At 50.3% G+C, this 12,417-nt stretch overlaps 1 protein-coding gene across 2 annotated transcripts in view; it reads left to right on the top strand.

Moving 5' to 3' along the window:
• The window catches only part of OTOF (otoferlin), a 100,421-nt gene that overhangs the window by 13,806 nt on the left and 74,198 nt on the right, over positions 1 to 12,417 (top strand). For both annotated transcript variants that reach the window (XM_058020825.1, XM_058020826.1), the window contains exons 4-5: positions 4,591 to 4,690; positions 10,404 to 10,615. In XM_058020825.1, the coding sequence (XP_057876808.1) occupies positions 4,591 to 4,690; positions 10,404 to 10,615 (312 nt within the window). The remainder of the gene's footprint in view (positions 1 to 4,590; positions 4,691 to 10,403; positions 10,616 to 12,417) is intronic.

Below are 12,417 nucleotides of genomic sequence, written 5' to 3'. Positions count from 1 at the left end.
CATCCATGGAAAATTATCCAGAAAATCATCTGCGGAAAATTATCCATAAAAATTGTCCATGGAAAATTATCTGTAAAATCATCTGCGGAAAGTTAACTGGAAAAATAATCAGTGGGAAATTATCAGAAAAAAATAATCCACAGAAATTTATCCAGAAAAATAATATGTGGAAATTATCTGGAAAAATCATCAGTGGAAAATTATCCTTAAAAATTGTCCACAGAAAATTACCCAGGAAATCATCCATGGAAAATTATCCAGAAAATCATCCGGGGAAAATGATTTCCTGCTGGAGCAGGAGAATGGAAAAAATTAACTCTGGAGCTGGAGTGTTCCCTGTTGTCCGACTGCCCTCCCCACACGGAGCAGTTACGTGGGATTTTGGGATGGAATTCCTGGCTGTGAAGGGCTGGGATGGAATTCCCAGAGAAGCTGTCCCATCCCTGGAAGTGCCCCAAAAATGTTGGATGAGGCTTGGAGCAATCTGGGATTGCAGAAGCTCAGGGTTGGAGTGGGATCAGCTTTCAGGTCCTGCCCACCCAAAGCATTCCGGGATTCCAGGGTGGAATTCTCGGTGCCCAATCCCTGCCTGGAGCCCCTCGGGTGTGACCCCTTCAGCTCCGTCTGTGTTGGATTTTGTGGAATTTTTCATTTCTGGATCCAAACTTGGAGCAACACTGATCCAAACACGGAGCATGAGCCTAAGCACACCCAAACTGAAAATCTCATCCCGAATTAAATTTCCTGTTAGGATATTTCTGTACCCAGGCTGACTTCACTCATCCACTCGCCTTCCAAAGAAAAATAATTTCTGTTTATTGGGAATTTCTGCAAGAGTTTCCCAAAGAAAAAGGGGGAACAAACTTTACTCACCTTCCAAGGAAAAACTAATTTCTATTTATTGGGAATTTCTGCAAGAGATTCCTGAAGGAAAAAGGGGGAAAAATCTTGGCTGGAGCAACTTTTAGTGCCAGCAGGCTGCCGAGGTGGAGCAGCTGGAGTGTCCCACTTTTCTCCAGATATTCCAGGGAAAAATGAACCTGGAGTAATTACGGGCTCCTGCAAAGTGGTGGGAAGGGGATAATTAGGAGGGAAGTGATTTTGGAAGCTCTAATTCCATGGTCTGAGACAATTCCAGATGAAGCTGCAATTTGGCTGGAGAGGGGAAAAAAGGCTCCAGAGAAAGCTCCAGGCAGGAGCTGCAAGAGGAAGGAGCTGGAATTAATCAGGATTGCAGGTGTTGGATTGATTGTGATTAATCAGGATTTTTGGAAATCTGTAGAAAAGCTGCAGGTTCCAAATTGGAATGGGCACCTTCCACCATCCCAAGGTGCTCCAAGCCCCATCCAACCTGGCCTTGGGCAATTCCATGAGGGTTCAGCAGGACAATTCCCTGGAAAAGGGGACAAAAGTCTGGAATTCCTCTGCTTTACTTATCCCACCTTTCCAGGGGTTTCTGGAAGTGGGGAACAAACTGGGATGGAGGTCGCAGGGTTTGGCTCTTGTCAGTTCCAGGGGATGGATGGATGGATGGATGGATGGATGGATGGATGGATGGATGGATGGATGGATGGATGGATGGATGGACGGATGGCTGGATGGATGGAGGGATCCATGGAGGGATCCGTGGAGGGACGGATGGATGGACAGAGGGATAGACAGAGGGAAGGATGGATGGATGGATCCATGGATGGAGGAATGGATGGAGGGAGGTATGGATGGATCCATGCATGTATAGATGGATCCATGGATGAATGGATGGATCCATAGAGGGAGGGAGGGAAGGATGGATGGATGGATGGATGGATGGATGGATGGATGGATGGATGGATGCAGGGATGGATCCATGGATGGATGGATCCATGGATGTGTAGATGGGTCTGTGGATCCATGAATGGATGGATGGATGGATAGATAGATTGATGGATGGATTCATGGATCCATGGATGGAGATGTCATTCCCAAAAAAGAGCCTCTCCCTGGCTTCAGGAGCAGACCTTGCCCATGGATCAAGCAGCATCCAAAGGCTGAGGGAGCAGAGGCAGAAAAATGGGATTTCCTGGGCTGGAGGATGCCCTGGCACAGACACCTGGAATTCTGGCCCTTGGAAAACTTCAGTGCTGGCAAAGCCTGACCGGATTAATGGGATTCACCAACCCCCCAGTGTCCCTGGAATCCCCTCAGGGATACAGGAGAGGCATCCCTGGGAGTTGGGATGCACCACAAGGGCAAATCCTGGTGTGTCCCGGGATTTGGAGCATCCCGGACTCCCTGATCCCAGGATTTGAGCGAGCTCCAGATGCTGAACCAGCCTGGCTGGAGTTGGAAACCGGAGCTGCTCCTCAGGGCTGATAAAATTACGGATGACCCAGAAAATTTCCCTTTTTCCATCAGCACAAACGGTGAGGAAGGGAGGGAGCAGGGCCCTGATGAATTATGGAACACTCGGAATTGAACAGCGGCTCAGACAGGTCCTGAATTTTTAATTCTGTCTTGCTCGGATCCTGCCGGGGGAAGTGTCTTGGGAAGGATCCCAGGAAGGACAGGAGCTTCTCTGGGGAACCTGTGCCACCTCCAGAGCCAGGAATTCCTTCCCAAGGTCCCTGCTGTCCCTCTCTCTGCTGCAGAGCTTGGAATGGCTCTGGCTTTGTCAGGGATTCATGGAATGCTTTGGGTGGGAAAGGACCTTAAGGATTGTCTCATTCCAGCTTTGACACCTTCCACTGTCCCAGGGTGCTCCGAGCTCTGTCCAACTTGGCCTTGGACACTGCCAGGGATGCAGGGATTCTCTGGGAATTCCAACCAAGCCAGGAATTCCTTCCCAAGGTCCCACCTGTCCCCTTCCCTCTGCTACAGGGCTTGGAATGGCTCTGAATTACGTGGTTTTGTCAGGGATTCATGGGATGGAAGGGACCTTAAGGATGGTCCCGTTTCAACCCTGACACCTTCTGCTATCCCAGGGTGCTCCAAGCCTGTTCCAACCTGTCCTTGGACACTGCCAGGGATCCAGGGATTCTCTGGGAATTCCAGCTCAGCCAGGAATTCCTTCCCAAGATCCCACAATCCCAAGCTCCCTTTTCCCAGTGGGAACCATTCCCTGTGTCTGTCCTTCCATGCCTTGTCCCCATTCCATCCCCAGCTCTCCTGAAGCCCCTTGAGGCCCTGCAAGGGCTCTGAGCTCTCCCTGGATCCTTCCCTTCTCCAGGTGGACATTCCCAGCTCTTCCCAGTCCTTGGAGCTGCTCCAGGGCCTCTTCTGGACTCGTACCAGCAGCTCCAGATCCCAGTGTTGGATCCTGGATCTGGGGCAGCTCTGCAGGGGAAATATCCCAGGAGGAATTTCCTGTTCCTTCCTCAGCCCTCTCCAAGCATTGAGCACCTGGGAGCCAAAAGCCCCTGGATCTACCTGGATCCAAGAGGAGCAGGGAAGCCACCAGCAGGCCTGGGAATGTTCTGGATTCCAAACAGGTTAAAAAACAGGGAGAGCTGCAGTAATTCAGAGTCCTGCAGGCTCCACCCCTGAGGAAAAGCTGGAATTGGCCTGGATGCTCCTTGTGGGAGCCCTCCAGCTTAGAATATTCCATGGAATAAACCCAAGGAATGCTTTCCAAAACAAAAGTGCTGCTGCTGCTCTGGCAGAATGGGAATAATGTTGTTTTCCAAACCCTGGAATCCAGGTGGATGCAGCAGCTTTTTCCTCATCTTGGGGAAGAAGAAGGACGTTTCCATGGGATGCATTATTTCTTCTGGGTTGGGAATTACAGAGCAAACAAAAGAAAGATTTTTCTGTTCCATGTCCTGCGGGGCACCTTGGAGACAGAGCTCTGCAGGGATAGATCTGTGCTTGGAATGTGGAAAATGAGGGATGGAGGTGGAAATCCTGCAGGGACCTGGAGGGGCTGGAGCGTGTCCAGAGAAGGAAACAGAGCTGGGAAGGGAATGGAGCCCCAGGAGGGGCTGAGGGAGCTGGGAAGGGGCTCAGCCTGGAGAAAAGGAGGCTCAGGGGGGACCTTGTGGCTCTGCACAACTCCCCAGGAGGAGCCAGAAGGGACTGGGATCTGTTCCCTGGGAACAGGGACAGGATGAGAAGGCATGGCCATGGGGAGGTTCAGGTTGGATTTTGGGAACAATCCCTTCATGTCATTGGAGCTTGGAGCCACCTGGGATGGTGGAAGGAATTGAGATGAGCTCCAAGGTCCATTCCCACCCAAAGCATTCCATGATTCCATGACGTGGTGTAGACGGATGAGGAGCAATCCCTGCTCCTTGTTTGAATCACCAGCATGGAAATTTAGGGATATCACACAATTGAAGGTGTCCACTGTGGAGATTCCATATGGAAAAGTCTTTGGGATCCCTCAGTGGCATCCCAGGAATTTAAGAGTGATGGTTCCCGAATCTCCTTCTTTCCTATTCCCTTGGAATGGTTGCTCTCTCAGCTTCTCCTTTTTTCCATCACCTCCACTGAGCCTCAGTCTGGGATCTCACCTCTCCCTCTTCCTAAGGAAAACAGGAAGCAAATCCCTTTTCCCGTGAAAACCCGGTGCTGGTGGATGAGAACTCCCGGCATTCCCTGTCCTTTGCTCCGCAGGCTCATCGGGACGTTCCGGATGGTCCTGCAGAAGGTGGTGGCGGAAGGGCAGCTGGAGGTGACGGACACGCTCATCGATGACAACAATTCCTCCATCCAGGTGGGTCACCGAGGGGGACATTCCCATCATTCCCGGATCCGTGTGTCCGTGTCTCCGCTGAACCTGTGGGATCAGGGATATCGGTGTTCTGTACCTTGATCCCGTTACTCCTGCTCTGAAGGGATGAGGTGGCCGGGAATGTCCGGAGGGTGCACAGGGAAACTCGGATTGGAAAAGCGTGGGAAGTTTGGGATGGGGGAAAAGCAGGGATGGACCTGGTTTGATCTGTGCATGGACAGGGAGAAACAGAGCTCAGGATGGAATCACTGAATTCCAGATGGGTTTGGATGGGAAGGGACTTTAAATCCCATCCCATTCCAACCGCAACACCTCCCACCGTCCCAGGGTGATCAAACCTGGCCTTGGACACTGCCAGGGATCCAGGGATTCTCTGGGAATTCCAGCCCAGCCAGAAATCCCTTCCAAGATCCCACCATCCCAAGCTCCCCTTTCCCACTGGAAGCCATTCCCTGCCTCCTGCCCCTCCAGCCCTTGCCCAAATCCCAGCTCTCCTGGAGCTCCTTTGGGATGGGGAAGCGGCTCCAAGGATTCTCTGGATCCTCCCCTGATCCAGCTGCACAATCCCAGTCTGGGATTGGATTCATCCCCATCACAACTCCTCTCTGAGAAGGAATTTTGGGAACAAGGGGGTTCACTCGGAATCTCAGGACTCCAGGAAGGGTCTCCCTTCCTCCTTCCTCCATTTCCCATCCCAAATTCCATAAAAATCCCTCAGGATGGATTCTGAGTGTCATTTATCAAGGAATCATGGAATGGTTTGGGTTGAAAGGGACCTTAAAGCTCATCCAGTTCCATCCTCTGGCTGAGAGCAGGGATAGGGGGAATATTGGGAAGGAATCCCTGGCTGGGAGGGTGGGAAGGAGCTGGGCTGGAATTCCCAGAGAAGCTGTGGCCACCCCTGGATCCCTGGGAATGTCCAAGGCCAGGCTGGATGGGGCTTGGAGCAGCCTGGGACAGTGGGAATTGTCAGGGTTGAAATGAGATTGGATTTAAGGTCCTTTCCCACCGAAACCAGTCTATGATTCCAGGATTCCATCCCAAGCCCTGGCCAGGCCTGGAGGCCATCAGGAATTACTTTGCCACCAGAAATTTGGGATGATTCAACTTCCATCCATTGATTTCCCTCTCTGCCCTTTGTGACACTGAATGATCCTAAAAATCTGGGATTTTCCTCCTTTGGAGAATGATTTTCATCAGGCAAATTCCCAATAAACCAGCGAGCATCTGGAATTATTTTTCCCAAGCACATCTGTACTCCTTGCACTTCCCCTCCCTCCTTCAGGACTGCATTCCTGGTTTTTATTGGTTCTGCTCCCTCCATCCCCCCCCAGGAGAAGCCACTTAATGAAATCCTGCTCTCCTCCCTGACAATTCCAAGAATTCCCCTCACCCGTCCCTGTCCTTGGTGCTGGATGAGGCGGCGGCTTCCCGGGAAAAGGAAGGGGGGAAGGCTGATTTTTAATGGAACCCCCGGGGTTGGATATCAGGATCAGAAATTGCAGCGTTTCCAAGCCAGTTCCTAAACTCCGTTTCCATGGGAAACGGCTCCCGGGAGGTGGGAATGCAGTGAGGGAAGCGGCGGCTGCCCCAGAAAGGGAAAGATTTTTCTAAAAAGGGGGAGATTTTAACCTCGGGATGGGGGCTCGGGGCTCCCACACCCGGGTAGGGGGTCGTTCTCATCCTGGTTTTCCCAGAGGGGTGTGTAAATTGTGGAGTTCCAGGTGAGGAGGTGCCACAGGGATTTTCTGTGTGCTGCAAGGGTTTGGGAAAACAGTCAGAGTCCAGAGGCGAGCACGGAGCTGCTCCAGGGCTGGGAATGTGCAGCTGGATCAGGGCAGGATCCAGGGAATCCTTGGAGCCGCTTCCCCATCCCAAAGGGGCTCCAGGAGAGCTGGGATTTGGGCAAGGGCTGGAGGGGCAGGAGGCAGGGAATGGCTTCCAGTGGGAAAGGGGAGCTTGGGATGGTGGGATCTTGGGAAGGGATTCCTGGCTGGGCTGGAATTCCCAGAGAATCCCTGGCAGTGTCCAAGAGTGGCTTTGGATCATCCTGGGATGGTGGGAAGTGTCCCTGAGATGAGATTGAAGGCCCATGAATCCCATCCAAACCATTCCAGGATTCTGGGATCAAGGACACTCAGGATCCATCCCGAGGGATTTTTATGGAATTCAGGGATGGAAAAGGGAAGAGAGACCCTCCCTGGAGTCCTGAGATTCCCAGCGAACCCCCTTGTTCCCGAAATTCTTCCCAGAGAGGAGTTGGGATGGGGCTGGATCCAGTGCCAGGCTGGGAGAGCTGGGAATGTGCAGCTGGATCAGGGAAGGATCCAGGGAATCCTTAGAGCCGCTTCCCCATCCCAAAGGGGCTCCAGGAGAGCTGGGATTTGGGCAAGGGCTGGAGGGGCAGGAGGCAGGGAATGGCTTCCAGTGGGAAAGGGGAGCTTGGGAAGGGATTCCTGGCTGGGCTGGAATTCCCAGAGAATCCCTGGCAGTGTCTAAGGCCAGGCTGGATCACCCTGGGATGGTGGGACATTTTGGGATTTGAATGGGATGGGATTTACGATCCTTTCCCACCCATCCCGAGGCAATTTCTGGGAACAGCCTCATTTTTCCATAATGGAACCCAAAAGAAAATTTGGAAATTGTTTTTCTTTTTTCTGGGCTGCCTGAGAACCATCCCTGGCAGCTCCCACCCTCCCTCCTGACTTTATTGCCTTCTCCAGGAGATTAAAAGCTCCGGGAATGCTGGAGCCAGGAGCAGAATACCAGCTGTGTCCATTCTCCTACAACAGCAAAGCTAGGATGGCTCAGAATTATTTTTTTTTTTCTCTCAACAGCAGGAAAAAAAATCCATTAAAAATCAATTTAAAATCCCCAGGGAAAGATCAAACCCTCCCAGCTCTGCAGGAATTTTTCTCCTTAAAGTTCTTTTCCATTCCATTGTTTCCAACTGGAATTTCTCCTAATTCCAACCCCCATCCTCCTAATTGCCCTTCCAAGGCATGATCCCACTCATCCCACAGATCTTTCACTTTCTTATATCCTTAATTTTTCCTGCCTTGAAAGGGTTTTTTAACTCCTAAATCCAGCTGGAAACGGAGATTTTAACCCCAAAATGTCTGAAAATGTAAAAAAACTGAATATTCCAACTTTGATCCCTGTTTTTCATTTTGTTGTTTTTTGGTTTTTGGTGTTTTTTTTAATTTTTTTTTAATGTTCTCTAATAGCTTTGGGGGGAAAATTAGGTGTGATTGACTCAAATTCGGATTTTGCAAAAAAAAAATAAAGATGATAAATCAATCAAAACCTTCCCCCAGATCTCCATTCCCAGCTGGGACTGAGTCACCCTTCGGCTGTCACGTGTGGGATGCACAGAATCCCTCTGGAATTGTTGCTCTCTTCCCAAATCTTGGATTTTCCAACTTTCCAACATCCCCTTGTTTGGACCAGGGGGGAAGGCTGCAAAACATGGAAAAAGGAGAATTTCTTTAAGAAATTTCCCCACTCCCCACTTTTTAACATTTTATTTTTCTTTCGTTTTTCTTCTTTATTTTTTTTTTTTTTTACTAATATCAGTTGGTTTTGAACCCAAAATAACAGATAATTTCTCCATGGAAGCAGAGTGGAGGTGGAAAAGTGCTTTTTTTCCTTGTACTTTAATCTTGTCAGCAGATGATGGGCTTTCAAAAGAGGCATTTTCCAGGAGAATGAACTGGGAATTGCTTTTTGGCTTTTTTCTTTTTTTCCCCCAAATTGCTTTGTCCAAATCTGAGCTTTCAGAAAGATTTTGACCACGAGAGCAAAGGCAGTGGGATGAAATCTCATGGATTTGATTCCATTTGGAATGCAGGGAAAGATTTTAGGTAGAAAAAAGGAAATATTTTGGGGAGAAAAAAGGGAGAGATTTGAAGGAGAAAAAGGAAAGATTTTAGAGAGAAAAAAAGGAAAGATTTGAGGGAGAAAAAGGAAAAGATTTTAGGGAGAAAAGGGAAAGATTTTAGGGAGAAAAAAGGAAATATTTTAGGGAGAAAAAGGGGGAAGATTTGAGGGAGAGAAAAGGAAAGATTTTAGGAAGAAAAGGAAAAGATTTTAGGGAGAAAAAGGGAAATATTTTAAATATTTTAGGGAGATAAAAGGGAAAGATTTTAGGGAGAAAAATACTTGAAAGCTCCAAACCTGAATTTGCTGCAACCTGGAGTAAGTTTGGAATGGCCACATGGAAAAGGGAGAGGAACTTACTCGGAGCTGGTTCATCCAAGGAGGTTTAGATCAGAGATTGGATGTGGGATTTTGGGAAGGAATTCCTGGCGGGGCTGGAATTCCCAGAGAAGCTGTGGCTGCTCCTGGGAGGTGTCCAAGGCCAGGTTGGATATTGGGGCTGGAGCACCCTGGAAGTGAAATGGGATGATTTTTAAGGTCCTTTCCCACCCAAACCATTTCAGGATTCTGTGATCCATGAGAAGCTTGAGATGGAGCTTAGACACGGCCATGAGAGGTCCCTTTGTGTCCCCAAGCCCCACCTGGGCTGGTCATGGCCAGACTGGGAGATCCAAACCAGAACCAATCCAAAACTCCTCAAAGATATTTATTCCTAAAAAAATCCTGCCCAGCCTGGAGACAGGACCAGGCTGGAGTGAAGCACCACAAATCCATCGATTAGCAGTATCCCAGGGTACAATTCCCAACAAAGTGCTGGACCAGCTCCACTAGGAACTGGCTCCATCTGCTCCTGGTTCCTCCAGCTGCTCTCCCGGTTTGTGGTTTTTCCGGGCTTTTTCTGGCTCTGCTGCTGCTGGTCGGGGATGCACCAGGAAGTCCCGTGAATCAGGACCATGGTCAGATCCCTCTCTGGCCCAAAGCTGCTCTCCAGGTGTCCCGATGTTGGAGCCCTGGATGCTGGGAATTCCAGACTTTCTATGCTGACACACTCTGACCCGCAGGAGAGCACTGCATCTGACCTGAGGCTGTGGAGAAGCTTCCAGAATTGACTGAGAGCACTGGGATTGTGGGTGTGGAGTTGGGAAGAAGTGTGTGATGTCACAGGCTGGAAAACTTGGAGCTTGGGGTTTTAGAATATGGTAATAAATATGGGGCAAGATGGAGGCTTTAGGGTAGTGGCCGGTCCTTCTTCATCACCTTCTTCTTCATCTTCTTCTTCTTCACCAACTTTTCACCTTCTTCTTCACCTTCTTCACCAACTTCATCTTCTTCTTCACCTTCTTCTTCACCTTTTTCATAACCTTCTTCACCTTCTCCTCCAAGGGTTTGGGTGGTTTTGTGTAATTGGATAAAAAACTGCATTTCAGGCCACGGGTGGTTGGTTATTGGGTAAAAAGTAAAAATAATTTAGGCGTCATTTCTTAATTGAACATTTTATCCTTAAAAGGCCTTGCAGAGAGAGATGGGGCTCCATTTTTGGTTTGGTGAAGTGTTGAGGACCTCATGGTTTGTGAGATAAGATAGATAAGAACAGCTAAGAACATAGATAAGATAAACACCTGAGTCCCAACAAGAAATTCCATCTCACAATTTAATCCCGACCTTGGGAGAAGAAAAGAAGCAAAGAATCCTCATCCAGGAACAATGAAACTTCGGGATCAGCAAGGCTAAAACACTCAACAGCCAATGTTCTTCCTGCTTTTTGGCTTTCCTGGAATATTCCACAGGGTGCTGATGGTGTCTCCCTGTCTTCCAGACCAGCATCTCCATAGAGATCCGCTACCAGGCTCTGGATGGGACGGTGGGCACCTGGAATGACAAGGAATTCCTGGAGACGCCCAGCGTGCACTCGGAGGGGGACGGGAGGTATTCCCTGGAGACCGACAGCCTCCTGTCCAGCCACCGGCACAGCTCCGACGTCTCTCCCGGGAAATCCAACCAGCAATCCACGGAGAGGAGCTTCAGGAGGTAACGGGACACGGAGGTCCTGGATGTGAGGTCATGGGGGGATTGGGAGGGTTTGGATTGTTGGGAAAGGGCGGCGTCATCCCAGCGCTGCTCCAAGGGGCATCTCCTGCCCTCAGAGGATCCATGGAACATCTCCAGGTGAGCGTGGGATTCAGATGGCCTCCAGCAGGTTCTGGTGCTCCAGGATAGAGCTGAACTTCCAGGATTGCAGCACGTGGACATAAGGTGTAATTCCATGAAGGTCTTGAGGGGATGAAAGGTCTGGATGGGGGTCAGGGCTCACTGGTGGATACATGGAACAACTCCAGGTGATGGTAGCCTCAAGCAGGTCCTGGTGCTCCACCACACCTAGAGAGAGCTGGACTTCCAGGATTGTAGCACTTGGAGAGAAAGTGTCATTCCATGCAGATCTCGAGGAGATGAAGGGTCTGGATGGGTGTCAGGACTCACTGGTGGATCCATGGAACAGCTCCAGGTGAGGGTGGGATGGCAGGTGGCCTCCAGCAGGTCCTGGTGCTCGGGGACAGAGCTGAAATTCCAGGATTGTAGCACTTGGACAGAAAGTGTCATTCCATCCTGATCCTGAGAGGATCAAAGGTCCAGATGGGGGTCAGGGCTCACTGGTGGATCCATGGAATGGCTTCAGGTGAGGGTGGCCTCCAGCAGGTCCTGGTGCTCCACCACACCTGGAGATAGCTGAAGTTCCACGATTATAGCACACGGACAGGAAGCATCATTCCATCCTGATCTCAACAGGATAAAAAGTCTGGATGGGAGTCAGGGCTCACTGGTGTATCCATGGAACAACTCCATGGATCTGCCAGTGAGGGGGATCCAATAGGTGAGAGTGGGATCCAGGTGGCCTCCAGCAGCTCCTGGTGCTCCACCACACCTGGAGAGAGCTGGACTTCCAGGATTGTAGCACTTGGACAGAAAGTGTCATTCCATCCTGATCCTGAGGGGATGGAGGGTCTGGCTCTGGGTCAGGCCTCACTGGTGGGATTTAGGTCCAGGTGGAATCCCAGGTGTCCATGGAGCACATGGTTCTCCCAGGACTGAGGTGGCTTCAGGGCAGCCATTGGGATCTCAGTGGCACCCCAGGACAAGTGGAATCCCACACCAGGTGATTTTTGCTGGGAATTCCTGAGGAACACCATGGTGGCAGGTGGGACACCTCCAGTTCTTCCAAGGGAATTCCAGTTTTCCATTCATTTAGGGATCCATAGCTTTCCTTGGGTGTCTTTGTGGGCTCCTGGGATTTGCCCCTGGATGGGAACAATCCCAGGGACTGAATGACACAAAGCTGCTGGAAGCAGTTGCAATCCCAGCCCAATGGGATTGACTGGGAATGCTGCAGGTGACTCCATTAGGATGGAGTCTGAGCTGGGACCAGTTCTCCACGAGCCTGTGGATACTCAGGTCATGATGCTTGGATGGTGGTGGAGTCCCCATCCCTGGAGGTGTCCAGGGAATTCCTGGATGTGGCACTGAGTGCTCTGGGCTGGTGACAAGGTGGGGATCAGGCACAGCTGGGGCTCGATGACCCTAGAGGGATTTTCCAACTCCTGGGATTCTGTAAATTCAGGATTTGCAGCCATGAGGGGATTCATGGAATGCTAAGGTACATTTTCACAGAATCACAGAATTTTTTAGGCAGCTTTCCACAGTTTTTGGAATTGTGCTGTCCAGGGTGGCTTTGTCCATGGGTCCCCACTCTGGGAGCTCTTGAATCCATTGGGAAAGGGAGCATTTGGAAATAAGGGAGACAGCGAAGCCCTGAAGTTGCTGGAATGCTTCAGGAA

Source organism: Melospiza georgiana, chromosome 3 (assembly GCF_028018845.1).
Source record: "Melospiza georgiana isolate bMelGeo1 chromosome 3, bMelGeo1.pri, whole genome shotgun sequence".
Taxonomy (NCBI): domain Eukaryota; kingdom Metazoa; phylum Chordata; class Aves; order Passeriformes; family Passerellidae; genus Melospiza; species Melospiza georgiana.
Note: the sequence above shows the minus strand (reverse complement) of the source record. Positions and strands in the feature narration are given on the sequence as shown.